This window comes from Zosterops lateralis, assembly GCF_965231275.1.
Source record: "Zosterops lateralis genome assembly, chromosome: 4".
Lineage (NCBI taxonomy): Eukaryota > Metazoa > Chordata > Aves > Passeriformes > Zosteropidae > Zosterops > Zosterops lateralis.
In genome coordinates this window covers 512793-540668 of record NC_139765.1, presented here as the reverse complement: position 1 = coordinate 540668, position 27876 = coordinate 512793, and the positions used below count along the sequence as shown (strand labels likewise).

Genomic DNA, 27876 nt, shown 5'->3' with positions numbered 1-27876 from the left:
CAGCAGCACCACTGTGTTTTCCACAGCCTCTCATCACACCTCACTCATGCTTTGTTGAAATGTGTATTTGACCACTGCCTCCACCATGAGACAAAACCCATGTAGACAGCAGGAAAGTGTTGCCATCCCACTTCCCAGAGATGCAGAGGGGGCTGAAGCAGGGCTCACTGCTGGCCAAGGCAGAGTCATCCCTCTCTCTGGTGCTTCCAGCTAATGAGGACAGAGCACACCTGGGCTCTAATCCCTGCTGCACAGGGATGTGGGTGCGAGTTAACACACAGACAGAAGAGAGCTCTTGTAGGAAGACAATGTATTTATAAAACACAAAGGAGAATCTGTTTATCCCCCAGCTCCAACAGAGAGGTGGCTCAGGAGTCGTCTTGAAGGCACAGAGCCATTTTAAGGCAGGTAACTCAAAGGTACAAACTCAGATTTTCAACACAAGGCATCTGTATCTAAAAGACAATCAACTTCAGACATTTGTAGGACATGAGGAGAGATGTTCATACCGGGCAAACATTAAGACAATGATGAAACAAATAATAATTTTCACACAATACACTTTGCTCAGATTAAATGCCAGCCCTTCTTCATTCCCTTGCTGACGTGCAAAGCAAGCCCGAGCCCCACACTCCAGTCCTGAAGACACAGTCACATTTGTAGGCAGAGCCCCTTGCCCTCCACCTCACACTTTGTGGCCTGGGCTCCCCAGCCTGGTCACACCCTGCCCTGGAGAGGGTCCCTTCTGCAGGACTGTCCATCATCTCCCCACCCAAACAGCTGCTGCAGCACCTTGCTCCTGGCCTGGTGCAAGGAAAATCCTGTGCAAGTGACTTCCTCCAGCTGTCCAGGCAGGACACAGCCAGGATGCACATGAAGGACACAAACTCCAACACAGCTTCCTAAACAGATCCTGGTGACAGAAATGTGACCAGCTGTGGAGGGGAGTCAGCTTCCTGGCCATGTTCTCTCAGTGCATGGCTGGGGGCTCTTCTCCAGCTGTGCTTCCTGCTCTCCCCCTCTCTGTGACTCTGTCTGGGGGGAAAGCTGCAGCTCACTTTGGAAGAGGGGCAGCAGCCTCAGAGCAAAGCCCAGCACCGCTCCTGCAAGGTTTGCTGCTAGCCAGGAAACTGGGGAGTGTGGAGCCCCTTGTCCCCCTGCAGCCTGCAGTGAGGCCTCTGAGCACGTGGGCTGGGAGAGTTTGTGTCCCCATGGGCTCTCCAAGCTCCTCCACAGAGCTGGTGCCAATTAGTGCCAGCTAGTGCCAATTAGCACTAATCACGTTTACTACTGCAGTGCCTGGACACCAACCGAGAATTCCCCCTGAAAGGGAGGAACAGTGGAGATGGCAGCTCTGACACTGGGGACAGTGGCCATCAGAGAACTGCACTGCAAACCAGTAACGCCTCACATCTCCACCAAGGAGTCCTCATGAGGTAGTTCTGCTCACCACTGGCCTGGGTTACAAGGTGTGAAGGGAGGGTACAGTCACAGCTGAAAAATGGGGGCAAACCCCTCAAATTCTGCTGGCAGTGCTGCCCTGCTGTCCAGTCTAGTCTTTAAAGGCTGGCTGTCCTCTGTGGTGGGGAAGACTCCTGTCATTTATACCAAATGAGTTACCTTCTGAATGCACCCAATTCTTGCCAGTGTCTGCAGATGGATGCCAGCTGCCAACTGTGGGTGCTGCAGACCACATCCACAGCCAGATGTGGATGCACATCTGTACAAGTAACTCCTCCTCCCCGTGCCTGACTCGTGTGCTGCCACAGAAGGCAGCAGCTCTCCATGTGCAGAGCAGGCACCACGCTGCTCCCAGCTGGGGCCCAGACAGCTGCTCCTGTCCCTCCTGCCAGCCTCTCCCCATTCCAGAGGCATTGTGTGCCACAGCCAGCCTGGACAGGCCGTGCAGGCACACTCCTGCAGCCTGGAGAGCACCTCACCTGCACACTGCTGCAGTTGTGCTGTGTCTGAGGGAAACACAGGCTCTGACTTGCACCCAGAGCATGACTGACACTGCACATTCCAGGCAGAAACAGAGCTTATTGCAGCATTGCATCACAGAGCTCTGATCTCCTAAACTCCTGTAATACTTAAAAAAAAAAAATAAAAAGAAGTGTTGACTGTTGTCTGGCTCTTCCCTCTCACCCCAACTGCCATGATTTAATCTCTTAGTATCTGCATGGGCATTTTCCCTCAATAGGAAGACTACTCTGGCTTGGGCAGCTGGCTAAAGCTGCTCCTTCTGGGATATTCAGTGCCTCCACTCTGGCAAAGGCTCCACGGATTCAGAGACACAGCCCTCACTCCTGTCCACTTCTCACCACAGCTGCCCACTGCAGAGCAGAACTTTCTGGTATCTGGTTGACCTTTTCTAAATCCATCACTCACAGAAAAACCCAGAGTGATGCAAACAGATGATCTGACATGATTTCTATCTCACGAGCCAGAACTTGCATGTTCAGTTTTCTACTGCAATAGTGGAACCTGATGGACTTGTCAAGGCTCACAGACCCAGTAATAAATGAATGCCTATTCTCAATTGGCATCTACTCCATCAGAAAAGAGTATAAAAATCTAGTACCAGTCAGTTTTGCCTGTGTTCTGCATACATCCATTTCTCCTTCCCAGCAATTCCCCTCAGAACTGGGCACCATGAGCAGCATCCTGTGTCACACTCTCCCCTCGAGCTTGAGACCACCTTCTCAGCATGGTACAGGGACACTGAAGCTCCAGTGGAAAGCACTGAGTGACTTGGAATTTCTGGGTTTGTATAGTCTTCTAAAATGGTTACAGGGTGAAAAACCTCTTGCGTTACACTAACAGGAGTTTTATGGGATGAGACTCCCCTGTAGCACCAGGCCAGCTGTGTGCTCTCCCCACAGTTCTTGCATCAATGACAGCATGGGTTTGCCCATCCCTTTGTTCACTCTTCTGTCCTCACTGCCGGTTACACCCAGTGCATGTGCCAAGACCTGAGGCCACCTCCTCTGTACCAGGCCAGAGCTCCCAGGGCTGCTCCAGGAATGAAGCACCAACAGCTGTGCTGGCTCCTCAAACAGAAACCTGCTCTCTACAAAAGAGTCAAACTAGGACGAGACACAACTGGGAGACCATAAGTTATTAAATTAACTTTTAGATGCTGCATAAATGTACAGGATCTTGAGAGCAGGAGACTCTGTCTCCTCTTCTGACAAATCACAATATTTCAACTAACAAAATATTGCCACTTCCTCCCTGCTAGGGTTTCCCTGATATTGTTAGGACAAACACACGTCTGTCAGATAAGGCTGCAAAGTTCCTCCTGAGATGCCCTGACAGCTTCTCTGTAGAGCCCCTCCACCACCCTCAGGCAGTGGGTCAATAATTTAGGTGGAATTGTCACATCACCCTTGCCAGCTCACCCAGCCACGGCAAATTGTGGCTCTTGTAGGGGAAATGTATTTGCAACTCCATCCACAGCCCATGATTTGCTGAACACGAGCACAGTTTTTCATAATGACCAGAGTGAAAAGCACAGAGAAACATCTAAGCACCAGCAGCCTAAAGTGCCTGTCAGCTCCTCTGCACCCAGATTTCCTTAAGTCAGCACATGGGCATGTGGGTGCAAGACTGATCAGAGAACTTTGGTCCCCTGTCCAAAATCACAGGTACTGGAGAGATGGCCAAGGAGGGGAAATGGGGACGGTTGTGAGTTCTTTTCCTTTTTTTTTCCATTCAAGTTTTGAAAGAGAAGCTGCGTTGCTACGAATTAACCATTCTGGGCTTAGCTGGGATTTGTGTTTGTTCGGTGCAGGACTCAACAGGAAACACAGCACCTCTCCCAGTGTACCTTCCACCAGACTGCATGGCAGGGAACCCAAGTCCCTCCCTTGTCACACTCCCCACACTCCTCCCAGCCCCAGGGATCCGTGTGCTGGATGCAGCGGCTGCCAGAGAAGCTCCCGCCCCGCTGGCCCCTTCCTGGGCTGTGCCAGGTGCCATCAGAGGGCTCTGGAGGCAGATGAAGGGTTGGGGCACTGGGCTGTGTGCCCTGGTAAAGTGCACATCTGGATGAGATGGTGGCTCTGGGGCTGGAGGCTACCCTGTCCTCAGCTGGCGCCGGTTCCACATGCCCCGCTTCGAGTGAAACCAGTGGAAAAAGTTCCTCAGGGCCAGACGCTCCACTTCCAGCCCAGCCTGTAAGATCCTGGCAGAGAGAGGAGTAGACTTAGGCAAGATTTCATCCCAAAGACACTGAGGACTCAGCCCCAGGAAAACTCTTTTTTAAGCTGCGCTGTTGACAAGAGACTGGAAGCAAATTGGATGGTCCAGGATAGCTCAGGGGTGTCCTGTATCCATAAGGAGGAATCTAATGACCCTTTCTGAGTGTTTGTACATCCTGGAGAGCAGGACTGCCCAGGAGGAACATGCCTCCTATCCAGGACAGGAGGAAAGACATCTGGCAGCACTGGATTGCAGTCAGCTGACAGAAAAGACAGGACAGGGGCCAAACCCTACACCTCCAAACCCAGAGGCCCAGGATTTGTGCAGCAGAGATCCCTCATCACAAAATCCTCAGAAAATTTAACTCATAATCTTTAAATGCCTCTCCACCAGCTGGTCTTCAAGGCAATTCAATTGCTAAATGTCATATGGGAAATGTGAGGGACCAAGACCGTGTTCTGCAGTGCTTGAGGAGGACAAAGTCTTCACAACCACCAGTGCCTGATCTGCATGAGACCAACCAGCATTGTGGCTGGAAGGCAGCAGAAAACACCTCTTCTCTTACTAGTGGCTGCAGTTGAGTGCTTTGTGTCTCCTCACATACTAGGTTTGGCGTCAGGATATGCTCAGACTTTCCCTCAGTGGCCAAGGTTATGGTGGCAGTAGTCATCTCAGTCTCCTTAGATCTGCCCTCCCATGGCTCTCCAGGATCTGATGGGCTTCCTCTCTTGAGCACTTGAACAATGACAGTGGATTCCTACCTGTCCAGGAGTTCCCAGTCCTCTCCTCCCCAGCGGTCCCGAAACTCTTTTGTGTTCATGCCTCCAATTTTGTCCAGGTCAGACTTGTATATGCCCAGGAGACCAAACCCATTCACCTCCCAGTAGCCTGAGGAGAGCACAGAAGAGGCACAGCTTTGTTGGGGTTTTGAACCACTGGCGGATACAGCAGAGCTGCTGGAGTGAGGCACAAGGTGCTTTCAGCAAATGTTGTCAGCAGGGAGTAAACTGAGCACCAAGGCAGAGCCAGCCATGCCAGCCAGCTCTGGGAATGAGAAAGGCTTGTGGACAGACACCATGGTCTGTCCCATTAACTTGTTAGCAGAGCCTCTCACATCTCCTGCTTGGCAACACCATTCCTGGACTGTCCCAGCTTTCCCAGGGCTGTCCCTGTGCCTGGACGGCTCAGGATGGCCCCTCTGTCTAAAAGAAATCCTATCCCTTTCTCCCTCCAGCTTGGCTTGGTTTCCTTTACCCCCTGGTGTACCAGCTCCCCTCAGGACACGCTGTGCCTGCTAAGAAGAGAAAGAGATGGACAGACAGACAGAAATAAAGGATTTTTTTCCAAGGTCCTTAAATCCATAAAGAGCCCCAGGAGACAACCAGGAGAAACATCAGATTAAGGGCTCTGGTAGCTTTTGGATCTCAAATTCCATGTACCTGATGCTGTTCAACCCCATCCCATGTCTAACACACACTCATCCTGGGGACCTGGAAGTACCTCAAGCTCCAGACCTTGACAGTGCCAGAGGAGGAAGGCACTTCCTTCTTTCCCCATTCCCCAGAGTCTGAGCCCTCTTACCATCAGGCCACTGTGGGGACATCCCACAGTGCAGCCTCATGACCATGGGGGCAAAGGCCATCTTGCCTTCCACGCAGTGCTTCCTGATGGAATCTATGACTCCAGCTGGGAAGTGGATGTGGAGGTCACACAGGAAGACAATGCTGTGCGGGTCCTGCAACCAACAGCACCGGTTGGGGAGAAAAATAGGTTGACTTTCAGTAAATCTTTCTTGAGGGGCAGGAAGACAGAGATATGTGAGTCAAAAGCTCATTACTGCATCAGAAACTGAGATCCCCAGGGCTGGCAAAGCATCCACTGAGTGGCTGTTCAATGGTGAGTGTGAAACACCATGACTTGACCTGGCAGAGCCAGGATCACAAAGCTGCTACTGCTGGTTTCCCTCCTGTCTGACAGTCCCAGCAGGTGGACCAAGAATCAGACAGACACAAGATCCTCAGAATAAAGAGACCCTTATTCTGGAAGGACATTGAACTGGTCTGCTAGGCTATTCCCTTCCCTGAAATCCAGTGTGTTCAGTCCCAAAGGCAGTGGCAGCACCAGACACACAGTACACACCCCTCAGCCCACCCAAGGCCCCCAGACTCACCGTTATGAGGTCAATCCCCGCCTGCAGCCCAGCAGAACGCTCAAAATTCCCTGTCAGCTTCAGGTACTGATAGCTGGGGGTCACAGGGGAAAGGGAATGTCAGTGGCACAGGAGACACCACAGGCAGTGCCACACCAGCACTGGGCTGTGCAGCTGCCCTCCCCGTGCACCCTCTGGAGCAGAGGAAACCTTTTCTGGGGGAGTGCACAGACCCAGCACTGCTCCTGCTCCCTGTGTGCCCCTGAACAGAGCCTGGCAAAACTCTTCTGAGCTCTAGCCCAGCTCTGTCCTAGGACTAGGCCTGGAAAACCCTGGTAATGGAAATGACCAGCCAAAGCTGTGTCAGATCAGAGCAGGGAGGTTCCAGCAAGCTTTCTGTCCCCCTTCTCACAACTTCCTTGTCTTTTCTCTTCTCCCCCTGCCCCATCACTGGGAGACTTGCTTTCTCTTTTCTCTTTTGAAACCTTGAAAAAAGAAACAAATTCAATAAATTTAGCTGGAAGACTACACTAGGTATTGCCTTACACTTTTCCACACATGTGTGTGTGTCCACATCACAACAAAAACACATGGATGTGTATGTGGAAGGTCTGGATGATGGTGTCTGTGGTGTTCCAGCTGCAGCAGGCTGTGCCTGGCCAACACACAGAGACTGCCAGATGTGCTATTTGCAGGGATACGTGTGTGAGTGGCTTTTTGTGAGCAAGCAGAACTCTCACCTGTGCAGGGCAGACCTCTTCAGAGCCTTCTCCACATCCATGTCTTCACTGCTGTAGTCTGTGATGATGATGCTGAAGTAGGGATCCTTGGTGACCCGGAACAGCTCTTCCATGTCAGAGATGAACTGCAGCACCCAACGGGCCTGGTTTTTCACTGGTTGTGTTGCAATAGAGGGAGAGCCAAAGCAAACTGGTTTCAATGGTGTTTTTTCTCAATAGGCAAGGCTTCTTGCCTCCTGTTAAACCCCAATAACCCTTTAAGGATGATGAAATAGGCCCAGGCTGAAAACCTGGCCCACAGAGCCAAGGAATCTGTGTGGGTTCTTTCCCACCCCGTGTCATGGGTTTTTCTCTGAGTTTACAAGCCATGGCTGCTTGGGCCCTACCACATTTCTGAGGGTATTTCACTTGGAGAGAACAGAAACTGGAAGTGACCCGGGTAGGACTGGCTCAGCCCCATAGAACAGGACCGTCCCAGGGAACCCCTCTGGAGGTAGGCCCCTCACTCACCCGGCACCACGAAGTGCACCACGGCTCGGTGGTTCCAGGAGAAGCCCTGGGGCCAGCACAGCTCGGGCTCGCTGTCCACGGCCATCAGGTGCCGGCGTTGTCCCCAGGCCAGGCTCCTCATCCTCCTCTCGTCGTCGTGGCGGGCGCTGCCGGGCCAGCCCGGGGCGAACACGAACTCGGAGAGGCGCAGGCGGCGCTGGGCCGGCCCCAGCAGCTCCAGCAGCTCCAGCTCCAGCAGGTACCGGCTGCCCCGGACACGGTCCTGCCGCTTCTCCACGTTCAGGATGCGCTGCAGCTGGAACCGCCTGCAGGGACACGGAGATGTGGGCATGGCACTGTGGGCACGGCACTGTGGGCACAGCCCCATGGACACAGCACTGTGGGCACAGCACTGTGGGCACGGCCCCATGGACACGGCACTGTGGGCACAGCACTGTGGGCACAGCCCCATGGACACGGCCCCATGGACACAGCACTTTGGGCACAGCACTGTGGACACGGCCCTGGGCATGGCACTGTTGGCACAGCCCCATGGACACGGCCCCATGGACATGGCCCCATGGACACAGCACTGTGGGCACAGCCCCATGGACACAGCCCCATGGACACAGCACTGTGGGCACAGCACTGTGGACACAGCCCTGGGCATGGCACTGTTGGCACAGCCCCATGGACACGGCCCCATGGACATGGCCCCATGGACACAGCACTGTGGGCACAGCCCCATGGACACAGCCCCATGGACACAGCACTGTGGGCACAGCACTGTGGACACAGCCCTGGGCATGGCACTGTTGGCACAGCCCCATGGACACGGCCCCATGGACATGGCCCCATGGACACGGCCCCATGGACACAGCACTGTGGGCACAACCCCGGCCCCGGCTCTCCCTCATCCCGCCCCACCGACACAAACCCAGCCTCCTCCTGCACTGCTCCACAGCTCCCATGGGAATGTCTAGCACCTGTTCCTCCTAAATCCACAAGCATGTGGGATTAGACCCGGGACTCCGGCCAAGGGAAAATATTTGGCAAGAGAGATGAAATAAAGGTGACACGGAAAATAACAAATGTGTCTGAATGATTGTGTCAGGCTGGTAATAACAAGTGTGTTCAACACCACCTACAAGGATCTTGGCACAAGGAGTGTGTTTGGGCTACTGAAACTGACAGCTTATCAAACAAGGATATGGAGTAGCACTGAGCAATGGTACAGTAAAAACTGGCAGGAGCTGGAGATTCAGAATGGCCAAAACTGGATGAAATGCCAGGTCATGCCCTTTCAGATCATAATGAGAGTTTCTATCTATAGAAAAAGTTTTCTATCTAAGTTTTCATGTGTAAAATAGATGCTAGTGAGTTAAAAATGCTGAGAAAATCTTGTGTGTACTGATCAGTTACACCTGGCTGTGACTGATGTGACCCTGAAAAAGCAAATGTGATCTTAATACAAAGCATTAGGCCAGCTTCCAGCAGGGATTAGAAGCTAATAGCACTCATTCCATAAAATATCCAGGATGCTGGTCACTTACATACAGGAAGATTAACACCAACTGAAACCTGCATGGAAACAGACTGGTGAAATAATTATAAAAATGAAGGCCAGCTCAGCAGAAGGGTCTGGAGTTAGATTGTTTAGCTTATGGAGGCTAGAGGAAGTGTGTCTGTTTGCCAGAAGGGATGGTAAGTCTTGAGAAGAAAAGGAACCAAGACCATGTAACAAAAGAGTACGAGCAAAAGCCAGTACCATTTCTCAGGCAAAAGAAGTGTGCCTAAAGTTCAGTGTTTTACACAGACTCCTTGCCTGAAATCGTATTTGCCACATCTCTGGTTCTCACCAGTTACTCACATAACAGTATTCCCTGTGCAGCATGGTAAACCAGCTCTGGGACAGTGCCCCTTGCTTTTCTCACCGTGCCTTACCCTTTAGTCCTCTGGTTGAGCTTCCTCAGGAAGACACGTGTAACTTCCAGGGCCTCACTTTCTCTCAGCAGCAGATTTCCCGAGGTGTTGCATTTCAGGTCAATCCAGTCTGTGCGCAGCATGTGGAAGTCCAGGTTGTTCATGCTGAAGGTCTGCTCCCAGTTGACAGCCTGGTCAAACACTGGTACGTAATCAAAGTCCTCCTCATCTTCCTCCTCCGGCTCCCCATCCGCCTCTTCCTCTTCTGCTGTTCCTGCAGACTTTCCCTTCACAGGAGACGTCCCCTGTGCCTCTCCTCTGCCCACTTGGTGCCCGTTTTTGGTGTCCTGCTGCTCAGCACTGCGGGGCTGCCCCTGGCTGGGGCTGGCAGTGCTCACTGTGCGGTGCCCAGCCTGCCCAGACACTGGGCTCTCCTTCCCAGCTGGCACGGTGCCTGCTGCCTGCAGCCAGTCCCTCCTGCTGCCCAGGCCTCCTCCAGCTCCCAGCCCCTTGGGAATGGTGACCCCAGAGTCCCTGGGGTGGCCAAGAGACTGCTGCCTTTGAGACACAGCCCTGGGAGGAGGGTGTGCCCCTCTGACAGGCACTCTCCCCTGGCTGGCCCTGGCGTGCTGCGGGGGGCTCCTGGAATTGTCTTTGACTCCAGCTTTCAACCGGGGTCTCGTCGTTACTGGGTGTCCCTCTAGGCCAGTCAGGCTGAGGCTTTGGTTGCTGTAGGCCAGCAGGGCTGATTTGACACCAGCCCTTTTTTTCCTCCTGCTCCACATCTCCTCTCCTGCGCTGTCCCCCAGCACGGAGAGGAGGCGGCGGCGCTCCCGCAGGGAATAGTCCTCGAGGTGAACGTTGTCACTGCCCCACACGCTGCTGGGAGCCTGCCCTGCCCTCCCTGTGCCAGCCTGCCCGGGGACCCTGGTGCTCTCCACGTCCTGCTCCTCGTACTGCAGCTCCTCCGGGTTCCCCTCCTGGGAGCCTGCAGGACGAATCCAAGTCACACCTCTGGCACACCTCCCGCTGCCCTCCCTGCCCTGCCAGGCATCCCTAGGGAGGGAGCAGCCACTTCCCTCCTCTCTGCTGTCTCTCCTGCTCAGAGGGACAGGGATGCTCTCCCGTGCTCTTGCTGGCACCAGCCTCCTCAGCACCACCACTGCCAAAAGCTGTGCAGAGGTCTGGCTTTGCCCTTGGACGTGGCTCTGCCCACAGCCCTGCAGGGCAGGGGTGACCACAGGCTGCCACACCTCTGGCTGTGCCACTCCTGGCCATGTTTTTGATAAAACTACACCTCAGCTAAGCTGTGGGCCTGAGAGTTGTCATGCTGTCCACTGCAGCCCACTGTTTGGTGAGCTCCCAACTTTAAGGGGAGTAAAAGTGGCAGCAGAAGTCTCCTCCCAGACACAGCAATCTGGCAGGGAAAGGCTGAGATTTCCTTGGTATGGAAAGCCAACAGCTTCTTTCAGCTGGTGCTGCAAGGCCACACACAACAGTGACAGATAAAAGGATCCTCTGGGCTCTGACATCACCTGGCTGCTCTGTGTTTTCTCCAGAGTCCAGGCTCTTCTCTGGCCGATCCATTTTCATGTACTTGTAAAATCCAAATCTGCAGAGAAAAGAGTAAAACACAAATTTGATAAAAGTTACTTTGCCCTTTCCTAGAAGAAGGAAGAAGATCCTGAGCACAGGGAGGCCATAATCAGCTATCTTACTGGGAAAATGACTCTCCTTATCCTGCAGAAAAGGCCTCCTGAATGCCTGGGAGTCCTTGCACAGGGTGTCTGACTGTTGCAGTAGGGAGCATGGAAGTAGCATCTTTCTTCTGGGGCCACCACTGGGATCTGGGCACCAGTGAGGATGAGTGACATGCATTTCTTCCCCCAGAGAAAGGCCTGGTGGTGAGCATTGCTTGCTTTCACAGTGACAGCTATCAGGAGGTTCCAGCCACTGGCAGGCCAAGCTTGCTGGGAACACACTCCCTGATGTAAGGGAACAAACATGCTCTGACTCAGCTACTGGGTTAACACTGCAAGAAAAGCGCTGGTAGTTTGCCCTTGAGACCTAAACATATTTTCACTTAAGTAATCAAAAGAAACTATAAATGCTTTCATGTTTTGCAAGACTTAGGGGATCTTTAAGAATTAAGCAAGCCCTACAGAAGTGAGCATGAAATTCCACACCAATTCCAGCCTTCAAGCTCCTCCCCACCCTGCTAGTAAAGCCAAATTTACAGCATGCCACCTTTCCAAATAATAAGGGTTTTCCTGGTAGAAGCATTTGTTGTCTTTCTCCATGTGGCTCAGGCGGCTGTAGTCATTTGGGTAAACAAAGGATAAATGAACCTGTGGAGAAGGGGAGAAAGACAAAGTGAAACCCTCATAAATGCCAGAAATCGGTCCAAGGTGACCCAGACACAGCTGCAGGGTAACCAGCCCTTTTCACAGGGAGCAGGAGCTGCTCACTCTGTGCCTCTGCAGCAGCAGGCTGTGAGAATGGAAGACAGAAGGAAGCAGGCCAGGGTACATGTGCCTTTTACCCTCAGCATCTGTCCACCTCTCTCACTGTGAGCTGAAGGCCTACAACACAGTGAGAACTAACTGGGGGAGAGGTGGCCGAGCCCTCCAGAAGAGATGTCTGTGGCTTTAGTAACCCACACATACAACAGTCCCTCCCCCAGAGAATGAAACCCTCAGCCTGCCAAGGCAAGCTCAGCCCCCTTGGCCAGCAGGATCTCTTCCCCCTGCCCTGTACCCCTGGACAAGCCCCAGAGAGGACCCCCACTCACGAACTGGAGTCCCTGGTAGCGCTGCAGGGGAAATCCATCCACCAGGTAGCTGGGTCTGTAGGGGCACTCGGGCAGTGCCTGGCGCAGGCGGGACCGGCTCAGCAGCGGCACTGCAGGGGACACACAGCCAGGCTGAGGGACAGCCCTGCTGTAACCCACACACCACCCCACCTGCCTCTGGGTCTATTCAGCCACGGGAAATAGTGACACACGGATTAAACAAACCTTCCTGCACAGCTCAACTCTTGACATCCCTTTAAGATGCTTACACAAAAATATACTTGGGGATGCTGTCTGGGCTGGACACCAAGAATGAGGAGCTGGCTTTAGTCTGTGCTTTATCTCCTGCAGTGACTGATGCTGTAGCTGCCCCTCTCTCTTTATTCTCAGGGATGAAAAAGCATGGTGGGGATAACTGCAGTGTAGGACAATCCTCCCCAGCTGCAGTTACCTGCTCAGGTAGGTGTTACCTTCATAGAGAGTGTCCCGGGGGTCAGGTTTCAGCATGTCAGCCGGGTGTGTCCTGCCGCCAGCCCGGGCCCTGCCGCTGGCCAGTGTCTGCGGGATGTGCCCCACCTCATCCATCCTCAGCAGCGTCTCGTCTGCAAACCAGGGAGAGCACAGCCAGAGACATGGCATCACTTATTGCTGGTCCCCAAAAGCACCTCTCTGCAGTGCCAGCCCTTTCCAAATGGCACTAATGGTGCCTCTGGCACAGGCAAAGGAAAGGCTCTGACCCGGGCAGATGGAGATACAGAAGCTGTGAGGCTTTCACTGAAATCACACACACACACAGGGATGAGCAGAGGAGGAAAATGACCTCCTGCCTTGGATACACCAGCAGTGTGTGCTGAACAGAACCCGTGCTGGCAGGAACTACTGCACACCTCTGTATTGTTAGTAATAAGTTTCTTTTCAAAGGAGATAAAGAGAGATAAATGGGAAGAGAAACCCGAGGAGCAAAGCTTTTCCCTGTGCTGGAAAAGGATGAGGACCTTGGGGAAGGACCTTCAGTGGCTGAGGAGGATGTCACCCCAGAAAGGGAATGAAGCCCCACAGTAAGCCAAGAACAACAGGAAGCTCAAACTCAAGACTGGGTATTGGTTACATTTTTCCTTGGGTGCTGCTGCCACAGGAGTTTGTGTCTCCATGGATCTTACTCTAAAATGAGGGGAATTGAATAAATATCCATGAGGGAAAAGCAATATCCTGCCAAGGGCACTGGTGTGCAACTTTTGGGTACTGAACTACCTGGGCCCCAGAAAGAATGGGATGTTATGTGATACAGCCAAAGGCTAATATGAAAAACTATAGGGAAAAACTGTGGGCAGAAGGCAACAGATAAAAATCAGACTACAGCTAATCACGAAAGGATCTTCTGGAATGTCACTCTTCTATTCTACAGGTAATTAGTAAGAAGAAAAGTGCAGAAGGTAAAAGGATGAAGATGGAATGGAAAGGCCAGTCCAAGCCAGATGGGAGGATTCAGAAAATACAGCAGCAGGTTGTGATCCCAGACACAGCAAACAGATGTCTTGACTACACCAGGGAATCTTCCATGCACAAAAGGGCTGGTATGGATAAAAGGCCAGAAATGCTGGAAGGGAACAGCAGTAGATATGGAAAGGGGGAATGCTGGCAGAGGAAACTGATGCTAACAAAGCTGGCCAAGGGTAAACAGGACTAAGGAGCTTCTTAACTGCTAACACCATCACTTGATGTGCTAAGAAGGGTTTACAAAACAGGAGGGACTGGACTGATGTGTTTGCAGCAATCCAGCACCAACTGGAAGAGACTGGAGGCTGGTACAGAGGAAAGCAGCACTCCCAGCACTGCCAGTGTGTCCTGCTGTGTTCAGGACCAGAGTCAGTGAAATCCCCTCAAGTGCTCCAGCAGCCCCTTGTCCCTGGCTGTGCCCAGCACACCCCCACAGCTCCCAGGCCTTGGGACTCACGTTCCCCCTGGCTCTCAGCAGGCAAACTCCATCCTGTGTCAGTCAATCTACAACATTTCTCACCTTTGCATCCTCCCCTCTCTGCCCTTCCTCACTACCTCTAGACCTCCCTGGAATAATGTCCTAATCTTGCTTGCACTTCTCCTGTGTTTAACAATGAGTCACAGCCTTGTCCAGAAGTCTTTCTCCAGAAGTGTCCCCACCTTTCTGTCCCAATGATGTGTCTGCCTGGTATTTGCCTGGCTAGACAATGATTCATGGTGAAACACTGGATGCCAATACATTTAGGAAGAATGGGGAGGTGGCGAGGGAAAACTTGTGATGAAGATACTTACTGGCAAAAAGGGAGAGATGTTGGGAGTCAATGACTTTGAACTTGGCTTCTGGGTCATTCAGCCTCCACTGGAACAGAGAAACACATTGAAATGAAGAACCTATGGAGTTAACCAAGCCTGAATAAAAGGAACACACTACTCCTACTAGGGCTGAATTTACCCAGCAGGAAAGTCTGGGAATGAGCTGAGATCCCCCAGGACACATCCAGTCCAGGAAAGGCCAAAAAGCTGCAGCAGAGCCCAGAGAAGGCAGATCTATCCCAGGTAAGCAGAGGAAGGGGTCCTGACACATGGCCAGGGCTATCCCACACAGAGGTAGGGAAGGGCTCTGGAAGGGATTAGCTGCACCTCATGCACTGAGGAGCTGAGGCCAGGGAAAGGAGGAAAATGGTTACAAACATCATTCCTGAGCTGTCTGGGGACACATATACGGGACCACCATTCCCACAGACTCACTGCTACTTCCACATGGTCTGTTCCTGTGTCATCCTGCTTGTGCAGCACCTCAAAGTAGTACCTGCCTGCTGCTGACAACCTGCGGAGAACAAGGTGTCTGTCACCAGCAGCATTAGGGAACATTTCTTAGCTTGTCAGCAGACAATGAGTGGAGAGCAACCACACCCACGAAACAACCTAATTCTCAGGGTAGGCAGGGTTAGCCCTGCCAAGAAAGTCCAGATCCTGACAGTGAGATAGGTGGCTTCACTTGTGCACCTGGAGCACTCCAGACCCTCCTCAGTTAATTTCCAATAACTCCCTCTCAGTGTTGCCTGCTGGGTTTTGGTCCCTGGGAAACCTGGCCAGTTCCAGGGCAGGAAGCTTGGGATATAATTCATACAGGGGAGCCTGGATGTGCTGGGGGCTGATTGCTCCAGGCAAGAAAAATTCAGTGTTGCATCACCTCAGTAAATCAGCAAAACTTTGGCAATACCCCAGAGTAATCCCTTTCTCTGCATTGCTAAACTCTTCAGGACAAGCCTGAGTGCTTTTCCCTTGTCCTTGTGATTTCCTGGTCATGTGCAGAGGTGGCTGGGACTGAGGGACTTTGCCCACTCACCTCACTATGTTTGACTTCTGGCTGTGAAATTTCCCAAACTCTCCTGGTGCAGTCCACTCCTTCCCTGTCTGTGAAGAGACAGAGGATGGCTCTAGTTAAGATGAGTTTCTTCCCTTGTCATTGCACTGACAATGACAAAACCAGAAAATTGAACTCCCTCTTCCTCCCAGTTCCTCCTGGTAAATCATCTGTGAAACCCATCACCTGTGGACAGATTTAAGTCCCTTAACTGTGAACAAGGGACTGCCAAGAGGTAACTGGCTTAAGTATCACATGTCATACCCCATCTGGCATCACATTGTCTGGAGCTGGGCAAGGAGAGAAACCTGGCTAGTCCAGGGCAGCAGCAAGCCAGGAGGGTCTCAGTTCCCATAGGAACAGGAAAGCCTGGATGGGAGAAGCTGTACTGTACCTTGCCTACACTGGCCAGCAGCTGGACACCAGAGGGCTTCTCATCTGTGCTCAGCCAGAACTCGGCATTGTCATCAGCAGCGATGGCAAACTGAAACTGCCCTGTGGAGAGATGGAGGGAGTGAGAAGGGCTTGTGCACAAACAGATCCTGCTCCTCTGAAATGCTGCCTTTGTGCTTCTTCCTGGTGAGACCACCCTTCCCTTTTGATATCATCACCTTCCCACCTCTGAACTCTCTGCTCTCTCTTAACTCTGCTGTGACTGAAAACAAACTTTAGAGAAGTCACAGGTTCACTGTCCCTCCTGTACTGGCCTCCCCTGACATCTAACCTGGAAAGCTGAGAAGTCTGTGCAAAGCCTCCCCTGACACCCCTGCTGCTTCCAGAGCAGGATTTTGTGTGAGATGCTGTGTTTGGATGGAGGAATGTGCACGTGGACCCCAGAGGGGGACAGAGGTGTTGAGGCTCACTCTGTCTGGGTCAGGGGGTGGCAGCTGCAGGCTGTGACACAGGGTGAGTGCCAGCAGGCTGCCCAGGGCACAGGCATGCAGCTGGGGGACACAGATGTCCTCTGCTGTCACACGGCATTGGTGCACCCAGGGACAGAAGGGACATCACTGATGTCATGGGCAGCCCTGGCCGTGAAGGGAGGGAGGCAAAGCTCAGGGACTGTTCGTGCCCTCACGCACGCCGTGGGGCTGAGCACTGACAACAGCACAGTTATTTATCCAGCACTTCCCATCTGCTCCCCCTGTGCTTTCCCTTTCCCCCCTGCAGGGCAAATGTGTTTCCAGGCACGCACACCACCCACGAGAGGGACCTGCTTTGGGCTTGCACCCAAGGGTGGGGGCACCTGGAGGGGAGGTGACAGGAGGCACCAGTGAAGGCACTCAGAACCCTCACCATCAGTGAAAGGGTGCAGGTAACCAAATATCCGCAGACCATAGTTGGTCCATTTTGGGGACACGGCCAACTTCTTCAGAGTAGTTCTTGTCTGAGGTGGAAGAAGAAAAAAATTCAGAATAGCAATTTTAGATGTGACAGGAACAAGGGGAGAATCAAAACCCTTGGGACAGGCGGGCAGAGGGTTTTCTTTGAGAGGAGGATGGGGTATGGGATGTGATGGAGGCAGAGGGAAAGAGCAAACCAAGTAAGGAATGGGGTGGAGCAGGTGCTGCTGAGCAGGGCAAAGCTGCATGGGGGATGGTGGGGACAGAACATGGCATTTCCCAGCCACCTGGAAGGAGAGCACCAATACAGGGCTCCTTCAGCCCGTGTGTGAGCCCTGGCAGGCAGCACGTGTGAAATGACCCTCCCCTGTGCAGCACAAGAGCTGCCACCCTTGAACCCTTGTGAAAGTTTCCTGCTCCCTCAGCAGGAGCACAGACAGGGCGCTTGAGAGGGGAGTGGTGGATTTTAACAAGGAGCAAACAGAGGGAGGCAGGGACACGACATGAAGGGAGCAAGGGTGATCCCCTGGGAGCTGGGCTGGGACAGGACAGTGGATGGATGGTCCTACTCACATGAGGGAAGAGGGGGAAGTGGAGGTTTCTCCTGAGCTGCTCGATGGAGCTGCCACACCAGTCCTCAAACACGTGCAGGTTGGCTTGGCCCTGGAACTAGAAGGTAGAAGTCGGGCACCATGAAGTGCTGCAGCCATGCCTGTGTCCCTGCTCTGACAGCCCTGGCCATGGCCCTGCTCTTGGAGACTTGGGAGAGTGAGGAGGATTCCTCTGCCCTGATGGACTGGTCTGCAGGAGACGTGGGTCCAGAGCACTGCTGCTCATCTGCTGAGGGTGTGGGGTTGGCAGACAGGATGGAATGGCACCAGGGACCTGTGCTCATGCTGGGGACATCTCAGTTCCATGGCTGGGCTCTGCTCCATCAGGGAGGGGTTTGAGCAGAGGGCTGTGGTGAGGCCATGGTGTGGAACACGCTACAGGCTGGCAACAGCTCCCCATGATGTCACATCTTACATTCCTCAAGAAGATGTTTTGGGCTCTCTCACTATCTCAGAGCTGTTTTCCTGACCTGAGGAAGAGGGGATGCCCTAGGGAGGGGAGATGGCAGATCACTCCTCAAGGCAGGTCTTGGAGGTGAAGCTGATGGAGGCCTGGCAGGGCAGGGCAGGGCAGGGCAGGGCAGGGAGCAGCAGCACAGGCAGGTCAGTGGCCTCTGTGTGTCTGCAGAGACACAGACACACTGAGGGAAGTGGGAGTCCAGCCAGACAGCACAGGAGGCTGTGCAGTGTGAGTGCAGGTCCCCAGCCCTGGCAGGAGAGGCTGTCAGCGCCCAGCTGAGACCTGGAGCACAGCTGGGCTGGGAAAAGCTTGCTGGCCCCTCTTGCACTTCAGCAACACGCTCTCCAAAGGACAGACTTTATTCTTGTCAGAAAGGAATCACTGCCTGCCCCCCAGAAAGGTCCAAGCTTTCTGCCTGCCCCCAGAGGAGCTGCTGCTGAATCCCTCCTCGCAGCACAGGCACCCAACAGTGGAGAATAAATAAGCTGGAGACAGAACAAGCTACCTTAGATGGCAAAAGGCTGAAGAAAGGAATAGGTTGCCTTGGGACCGGGGAGGTTTTGCTGTGGCTGCCTTGCCTATATAAGGGCTGGGGAAACAGCCTGAACAGCACCCAAATGTCTACAGATGGCAGCAAATTCCTACTTTTCACTGGGGAGACTCCAGCAGGCCTGGAGCAGCTCAGTGCAGGAGGGTCCAGCCTCTCCGTGCACTGCTGCCAGAGAAACTTCTTCAGTGAGTTATTGTCCCCAGGATGGTGGGCTGGGGGTGTGTTTGGAAATAAACTGTGCCTTGAAGGAAGGCTGTGAAGCAGATTTGGCTGTGCACCAGTAAAGCTCCTTGCGAGCTGTGGACTTTAGTCGTGCACGTGAGAACCATTTCTGTGTGCCAGGCAAAGCACAATCACAGCCACTGACTGCTGCTCTGGAGTGGTGTCCTGCCAGCCCTCCTCTCTGGTGTCCCCACTGCCAGGGCTTGATGGATGTCTGCAAGCCCATCATGCCCCCACTAACATCTCCCTCCTCTTCCCTCCTCTGCTGGCATCCCTCAGCCTGAATTCTGCCCACCAGACAAAAGGAAAAGCAGCAAGACAAAGTGGATGTACTTGCTCAGAGCACAGAATCAGAATAGAGACAGGCAGAGGGCTCAGGGTGATGGATGCAGCCAAAAGAAACCTGGGACTCTGCAGGAACTTGTGATACAAATAAATCACTGCAAGCGTGACAAACACTGAATTGGAATTTAATTGCTGTGCAGTCCCGTGCCCCTTGGCCAAATCCAGGTTCACACCCAAGGGTCTTACACTGCTTTTCTCAGCCAAATCAAATAATGACAACTGCTGTTTCTTGTGGAACATGAAGTGAGCAGAACAGGCTGGGCTCCCACAGAGAATCACTGCCAGAAGCTGAGTCCTGTGCAAGTTTGCTGCTATCCACAAGTGATGCTGGTTTGATTTTTTTTTTTTTTTTTTTTTTTTTTTTTTTTTTTTTTTTGAGAACTGCCTGCACAACTGCAGAGAGCAGGCTCAGAGCCCTGTGAAAAGTAGCACAACACTGCCACACTGTGGACAGGCTGGCACTGCAGTCCACTCCTGCCAATGCAGACCCAGGGGATGATCTCAAGGCTCAGGACTGCAGTGAAGCTGGGCTGGCTTTGACAAGGGGCTGCCCAAATGCAAACCCAGATATTCCTGAGGCAAATCCCAAAGGACTGGCTGGACTTGCTCAAATGCTTGCAGAGTAAAACTTGGACCAGTCCCATTGCCATACAACACTTGACTGCAGTTTGGCAGTATTAGGGAGAGGGCAGCCTAATACAGAATAAGGCAGGCACCACTGTACTAGGTGCACCTTCAATACTGAAAGAGGTAATTCCTGGGATTTCTAGCCCAGCACTCCTGCCTCCAAAGTCTTTACAAAGCCTCCAGAGAGGAGATTCTGGCAGGAGTTAATGAGATCACTTTGCTTTCTTGCAGTCACAGCTACTAGAAATAATTAAATGGTAAATAAGTGTTCCTTGCATGTGATTTTAAAATCTTTTTAAAACAAAAGATTTTCTCCTGAGTTACAGCAGCTTAACTTAGTTTCTGCTTCCTCTTAAAGGGAAAAAAAAGAACATTATTGACAGATAAGTGCTGGCTGCTCAAAGTGCTGCTTTGGGACTGAAAACTGAGCTAGGCTTTAATTTTAGGCCCCCACGAGTCATCAGTGTAGCAGCTGTTTTGAAACTCTATCACCTCAGCCCCTCCAACCCAATTCAGAGCTGCCCATGACAGGCAGCTGAGAAATTCCTGTTTGCTATATGAGTCTCCTCTCATGCAACATGCTGTATGAATCTCCTGCTTGGGGCTTTTGCAGATTGCAGTTACAGAGCAACATCACCCCCATTCTCAATTCATGCACGCAGAAATGTCAGTGGATTTTCTAAAACATGATTTTTAGAATGTGATTCTAAAACATGGTTACTGTGTTTGACTTCCCAGCCTGAATACCTGGCCCTGTTCTGTAAAGGGCTGGAAATTTGGGATCTAGCAAACAACAAGTTCCCCTTCTCCCCTTAAAAACATCTGCTTTGAAAATTCTGTATAGACTGATCTGGCCAGAAGCAGGAATAGAGGCCAGGAGTCTGAGCCTTCAATGGGAGCTGGTTTTATGTGACCTTCCCATTTAGAGGGCTTCTCCTGCCCCTGAGGTTCCTCCCTGGCCCAACACCTCTTTCCAGCTGCTTATCACCCTGCTGAAATAGAACAGGCACAGGTCACACACAAGGGCACTGCCAGCACGGTGTGAGTGTGCCCTGCAGCACAGCAGTAATAGACTTTGCTTTTTCCATCTCCTTCTAGTGAGAAATGTTAGATTGTCAGCCCTGCTACAAGAACTGACCATAGAGGAGGATCAGGAGCACACACAACCCAGAGCTCTTCCAGCCCAAACCTGATCTTGTCAAAACTATCTGGAAGGTGGCACCAAACACCCAGGGACTCCTGCTGAGCAAGGAGGCCAGGGAAGGAAGAACTGGGCAAGCAGCAAAGCTGAGAGGATTGCAGCAGCAGAGACACGACCTCCTGCCCTGTAACTGGAGCAGGATGGAGAAGAGAAGGCTTTCCTAATTTAATCCCAGGCAGCTTTGGCATCACAGAGGCAAATCAGCTGCGAGCTGCACTCAGCCCAGGGAATGATAAACAGGGCACAGAGAGGGCCTGAGCCACGGAAGAAAGGCAACATTGTGCTGCCAGCTAGAAACTCCTGAGCTTGTAAGGCCCTTCTGTCTCCTCAGAGTGGCTGCAGCCCCTCCTCCTGCCTGCCTGGGTGACATTCAGCAGCCAGCAGCTGGGCTGGGCTGCACGTCCTGCTGTGCTGGGCACTTGTGGGAATCCACCCAGACAGGTCAGCAACACAGCCCTGCCTGGGTGGGCACGAGCAGACAGGGCAGGGACATCAGCAGAGACACAGGGAGCAGCAGCAGCTTTGTCTTTCAGTCTTCTCAGGAGATGATGTTTCCCCTTCAGGCAGGTTTGGCAGCAGGACAACACTCCAGCACAATCCCTTTTGTGCAGCACCTGTGGAACTGCACAGGAGCTGCCTGCAAGGGGCTGTGCTCCTGCACCTCCCTCACCCCTCCCTGCAGAGAGAAGTCCTCAGGCTGTGCAGACATGAGGGAGGGAAGGATGTTCTAAATACACCCCAACACTGCCCAGACCTTTCTCCTCCTCAGGTGCTTTTGCAGAGGTGAATGAACAGTCTGGCCAACCAGTCACCTCTCAGAGTCCTCCCCACACCTACAGCACTGCCCAATGGTGACACTGACACCCACAGCACAGGTGTGCCCTGACCATGGCCAGGCACGCTTCTGAATGGATGAAACAAACCCCCACAAGTCTCCAGGCTGAGCAGGCAGTGGGTGATGATGCTGGGAGCTGCAGGACTTTGCTCTGGTGCCTGGAAGGGACAGTAAGGATAAAAACCATCACCTGCACAGGCAACTTGAGGAACCAGGAGTGAGGGTGACCCCTCCTTTCCCCCAGATGCCAGAGCAAAACTTCACTCTGGGATTTCCAGTGAGCACACTTTCCTACCACATTATGCAGGGCTGAAGACTTAAGCTGCCTATCTCATATCCTGAAACTGAGAGAGGGAAATTGAGACCTGTCCTTTTTCGTCAATGCTGGCTGCCAGCTCACCCCGAAACCCTGTGAATTATTTATGTTTGTCAGGAATATGCCTCTCTGCTCAAACAAAGCCCAGCTCCCTGACCTGTGTGAGGCTACCTGGTGTCCCTTGCCTCAGAAATCAGGCTGCAATTAAGTCATTAGAGATGCTGTGGGAAGGGCACAATGGGATTACAGACCCTGGGTAATTAATTTGGGCAGAGTCACAGAAAAACTTAATCCCCAGGCTGGGAGAAATTCCAGTGGGTGGTGAGGAGGACAGCAAGCAGCTCTGTGTCCATGGATCCCTCTCCACCTCCTGCAGCTGGTGCTGGTGAACCACTGGCCTGTGTTGGCACTCAGGGGGACCCTGCTGACCCTCTGGTACACACAGGGCTGCAGCAAGGGCAGGAAAGTTTGCCTTATACAGCCAAAGAGAAAAATGTCCATGCTAGAGCATGCACCTGTAACCCCTAAAGGCTCAGTGCACACCACAGCTGGCCACTGCCCACATCCAGGTGCTTTGGGTGGACGGACACACATCCAGGTGCTTTGGGTGGATGGACACACATCCAGGTGCTTTGGGTGGATGGACACACATCCAGGTGCTTTGGGTGGATGGACACACATCCAGGTGCTTTGGGTGGATGGACACACATCCTGGCTGTGGCTGCATGGACACACTGTCCCTCCATCCCCAGTGAGATCTGGAGACTTGAGTGCAGGGCCAGCAGCCTGCTCCCTCCCCGGGGGACTCACAGAGGCTCCTGAATTCGTGCAGGTCTCTAATCACCTTGAGGAATTTAGGGAGCTGGCTCCATTCACTAAATGCCCCCTGGCTGGTGTCCCTCTCATTAGAAGCAGGCTGCCTTGCCTCCTTATCTGGAGAGGAATGATGAGATAAGGGAACAGGGGAGGAAAGAACAATTGAGGCATGAAGGAAACAAAGGGAGTGTTTGCCCCAGCCTGCAAGGGTCACCAGAGAGGGTCTCTGTGGATGGAAGTGCCACTGAAGTGGAGAAATCTCCATGCAACAGGCAGGGGTTGGATGGCAAAAGGCAGAGCAAGAGCAGTGTGAGCCTTCTGTGTGCCACAGGCATGTATTTGCTTGTTGAGTGAGTGGCCCTACACAGCCCAGCCCTGAACAAACTTCACTTTTGGGAAGGCAGTGGGCTGCCTGCAATTGTGGGTGGGTGCTGGAGCCTTGAGCACTCATGGAGACACCAAATTATCTGGAATCTGGACACTCCAGTCTTTCTGGATGATTACTCAGCTCTGTAAGTGTCATTAAGCAAGGAAAAGGTGATAGGGAGTGGACTTCTAGTAAAGTGAATTAATTTCCAGGCATCCATCCCTGCCTTTCATTTTTGCTGCACAGGTCTCCAGCCATAACCCCCTCACAGGAAATGATGGAGGAAGGCACCCACCTCTGGCATCCATGGGACAGGGCTGCCCACAGCTGTGTGACTGGATTTATTCCTCCCACCTGTTTGCAGCTCTTGCATCTGAAACACAAGTAGAGAAAAGTCAAAATAATCTGATCAATGGCACGGCACTGACATGTACAAGGTGGTTCTATACGAGCTCTACAAGAGGGTTCAAACCTTTTCACAAGAACATGTAATAAAATAAAACAAGTTTTCATGCTCCCTTTCTGAAGGACAGGCCAGATACCATGGACATAACAGGGTGAAAATGCTCCCTGGATTTTTTGACAGCACATTTCCATGCTGAGCTGCTGAGGGAAAAGGATACCAGTATTTTCTAACTGCTTGTTAGCACAGACTTAAAACTTAGGTCATTCTCTGGGGTTTTTTTCCCCATTTGTGTTTCAAAAATGTCCAAGCAAGAGTTTTTCCAGCACGGCCTCCAGTACTGAGATGTGCTTCACTGGAGAGCAACGAACTCTCTCCTGACCTTTCACTTCAGCTTCTGTCTTGTCTTCCTGTGCCACAGGCCCAGCCAGCTCCATCCCACTGCTGCAGCTTGGTACATTTGAAATAACTCAATTGGTACATCTGAAATAACTCAATTGGTACATCTGAAATAACTCAATTGGTACATCTGAAATAACTCAATTGGTACAGCTGAAATAACTCAATTGGTGCATCTGAAATAACCCAATTGCCTCCAGTGGAGCCATTGTAGGTAGACACTGCTGTGAGTCACTCAGACTGTGCCCTGTGGGAGCTCCCTGTCCTGGGGACAGCAGCACAAAGGAAGGGTGTCTCACCTGGTGTGGATGGTCCAGCTGAGGGTTTGTGTCTCCACCTGGGACACTGGGCTCTGACAGAACCTTAGCAAGCTCCCTCCAGCTCTCATATCCTGCACAGAGGAAACAGAAAGGTGTCAGGGAACAGGGTGAAAAAAAAAGCAAGTGTAGCAGTCACCAGAATAAACTGATCTTTACAAGGCTGAGAGGCCTCTCACAGTCTGGAATGGTCCAGCAGAGACCAGGAATTGTTTATGCTGCTTGGAGCTGGCAGACTGGCACAGACAGAAAAATTGCCTTTATCTTCCTTAAAAGTTCTTCCCTCCTTCTTATTAATGTAATACTTATATTAAATATTTAATTTCTAAGTTCTAACATAAAACTAGAACTATGATCTAAACATCATAGTTCTAATATATTTCATTAATCATCACATTACTGGGAACTTTTTTTCAGATTGCTCAGATAACCCCAGCAGTTAAACTAAAGAATATCTATTTTTTATCAATTAGCAGTGCCAAAGGAAAATAAGACAATAACTAGATTATCAATTAATTTAAACATCAAAAGCATATTATTCTTATATGCACCCATTTTCACAATAAAAGCTTCAGCTTTCTTTTCTTGACGAGAATTATGGACATTCATCTGCAACACCTGAAATATTGGCAGTGATGCAGCCAAGCACTCTGGTATCCAAGTGGAGTCACCTTCCAGGCTCAAAGCAACTTCATTTGAAACTCCCTCCCTCTCCAATTCTGCTCAACCCAAAATCAGGATCAGTTCTGTTTTCCTGCCAAACCTGCAGTGACCTCCTGTGTTTAAGCAGAGCCAAGCAGATGCAGCCCAGCCCTGCAGCTCCCCCAGCCTGCTGCCCTGTCACTGATGGGAGTGCTGGTGAGCACAGCTCAGGGCTCCCTGCACACGAGGTGCTTCTCAGAGCTGATGAACATTGTGGCACTGGGGCAGCAAGGATCCAGCCTGGCAGCAGCTCAGGGCTGTGCCCACCCTGCACAGCAGCTCCAGCCTGGGGGCAAGTGCCCAAACCTGCGCCAGCCATGGCTTCTCCCAGCTGCTCAACACCCACACACCAGGGAGAGCACACAGGACCCCTCTCCATTGCCTTTAAAACTGGAAATCATCCCCAGAGCTCTAGGGAGCCCAAAGAAGTGCCTTGGTATACACAGGGAACCATCCCAACAGCTCTGAGTGCTCAGGTGAATGGTCTGAGCCTTCTGCACCATTCCTACAGCCAGGAGTGGCAGGAAGGTGCTCTGGGGGGGAAGAGCAGCCCAGTGCTGGGGAAACATCTGTTGTTCCATGGCCAGCACACCCACCTGCACCCTGCCCAGCCCCTCAGCAGCACAGGAAACTCTCTGTGCCCCAGGCAGGAGATGCTCCATCCCAGCCTTTGTAGGGACAAGCCACATGGCTTAGGTCACCCCCCAAACATCTCTGGGCTACACAGAGGCCAAGACAACCCTAAACCACCCCAGGAACCAGAATTCACAAACAGCCCTTGGCATTTTCCCTCCCTGGCTGCACTCAGCTCTCAGCCAGTTATTGTAAGTAAAAATACAATACAGGGTTGATAAACTCTGTCTCTGCTCTCTCCTGAATCTGGGTCCCACAGGCTCTGCCAGAGGTGGGCAGAAAGCTGCCTCTCATGGTGTGCTGATCAAAGGGGGCAATTAACAAAAAGAAAGAGAAACAAAACAGAAAGGAAGTGCAGAAAATGTGAAAAACATGAAAGCAGTCAGAGATTCGAGTGAGAGACAAGGCTCAGAGCCAACCAGGGTGTCCTGCTTTCCTGCTGTGGGTGCTGCCTTGCATGTGTGGGTTTCATTCAGGCCCTGTTAGATGCTGAACAGTCACAAATTCCAGATCAAGATCTTTTCACCCCCAGATTCTGATCTGAAGATATGCATTTAAATTTTTTACTAAAAATACCAAGGTCAGTATTTATCTTCTCCAGAAGATTTTTCAGTCACCAGGTGAGTAACCTACTGATTAATGCAGCAAAGCACAACTTGTGCTTCAGGGACTGACTGGCTTGGGAAAAAAGGAGAAACTCCTTTGTCTTTATATCATTTTATGTGTAACTGGTGAGTTTCCCTCTTGTTCAGAGCAATGAGGCAGAAACCACTGTTTGTGAGTGTCCTGCAACTGGACACACAACCCCAGTAGGAATGGGGCTGGAACAGACTTTTAGTTCATGTGAAATTCAGCACTTGCTGCTTAGAGGGCTCCTTATAATAGTGGGGAGAACAGCAGGCTTTTTTTGCAGAGAATACACCCACAGAAACACAGAATATCCTGAGCTGCAAGGGACCACAAGGATCATTGAAGCCCAGCTGGCTGGAGAGTAAATCAGGAAAAAAAAAAAGGCAACAAAAGTCAGTTGACCCCTGGAGATTCACCCAGGAGAGGCAGGTTTTTTCTCTTGTGCAGAGGGGAGAGGTGATTTGGCTCCATCACTACACTCAGCACTGCAGTGCCCTGTGGAATAAGCTCAGGACAAAGCCTCAGCAGGCTGCTCTGGGAAGGGCTGCTGGCCACCAGAGCCAGCCTCCCTGGCTGCTCCAGGGCTGGCACACAGCCTGCCTGCACACAAGTGCCAATGGCTGACATTTCTCTGACCCTTGGAAAAGAGAAGAAAGGGAGGCAATTCTCTGTGCTGTACAAATATTTACCTAACACATCAGCCAAGCACAGGACAGACAAAGGAGCTACAAAATTAATCTGGAGGCAGTGATTTCCTCGCTGGGTAATTTGTGCTTTGGCAAGCCAATTCTCCAGCGTGGTAGGAAATGATTTTCAGAATATAATAGGATCAACAGACCCCTTAGAGAAAGTTTTGGCACTTCAGTTCCTTCTGAAAAGATTGGCTTTTCCCTGGGGGTCTCCACGGGACACCCTTGGAGAAGGGCCTGGTTTTGCCCAAGCTTTCCTCACTAAGGGGAGGAAGCCACAGAAAAGGCAGATCTCCTGCAGCTCCCTCCCTGCAGCCAGGACACCTCCCCAGGCCAGCTGCTCCCCAAGGTGCTCTCCACAGCACACAGGACAGGGTTCAAGCCAGGTCCCCAGTGCTGTGTGACAGCTGGAGAGGAGCCCTGGGGCCACCTCCTCTGCCCTGTCTCAGCAGCACCTGGGGGAGAGGATCCAGCACAGGCTCAGCCTGTCCTCAAGCTCCCCCTCAGCTCCCTGGCTCCAGCACTGCCCTGATGGCTGCTGGAAGTCAACAAGCCTACGCCTGGAAAAAAGCAGGAGTCAAGAGCTAAAATATCTCAGCAAACACTTCAGTGCTGCTGGGAAGGAGTGCCAGAACTATCAGCCTTGATGGGTTTGCTCCTGTCCCTCTACAAACCCAGTTCTGGCTGAGATGTGAAAAGGCAGAGGAACCATGAGGGGAGAAAGCAAAGGCTTGGGAAGAGCCTGTCCCAG

General features: G+C 52.1%; 1 protein-coding gene across 1 annotated transcript in view; it reads right to left on the bottom strand.

Annotated features, from left to right (window-relative positions):
• Positions 1–318: 318 nt before the first annotated feature.
• Positions 319–27876, bottom strand: part of B4GALNT3 (beta-1,4-N-acetyl-galactosaminyltransferase 3) — a 57113-nt gene continuing 29555 nt past the window's right edge. The window contains exons 2-20 of the mRNA XM_083858642.1: positions 24454–24545; positions 23648–23725; positions 17576–17671; positions 16956–17046; positions 16054–16154; positions 15642–15709; positions 15041–15119; positions 14585–14651; positions 12766–12897; positions 12296–12405; positions 11752–11852; positions 11040–11116; positions 9526–10492; positions 7603–7907; positions 7093–7246; positions 6374–6446; positions 5785–5938; positions 4965–5091; positions 319–4186 (exon numbers count right to left, since the gene is read on the bottom strand). Of these exons, the coding sequence (XP_083714768.1) occupies positions 4078–4186; positions 4965–5091; positions 5785–5938; positions 6374–6446; positions 7093–7246; positions 7603–7907; positions 9526–10492; positions 11040–11116; positions 11752–11852; positions 12296–12405; positions 12766–12897; positions 14585–14651; positions 15041–15119; positions 15642–15709; positions 16054–16154; positions 16956–17046; positions 17576–17671; positions 23648–23725; positions 24454–24545 (2981 nt within the window). The 3' untranslated portion in view covers positions 319–4077. The remainder of the gene's footprint in view (positions 4187–4964; positions 5092–5784; positions 5939–6373; positions 6447–7092; positions 7247–7602; positions 7908–9525; positions 10493–11039; positions 11117–11751; positions 11853–12295; positions 12406–12765; positions 12898–14584; positions 14652–15040; positions 15120–15641; positions 15710–16053; positions 16155–16955; positions 17047–17575; positions 17672–23647; positions 23726–24453; positions 24546–27876) is intronic.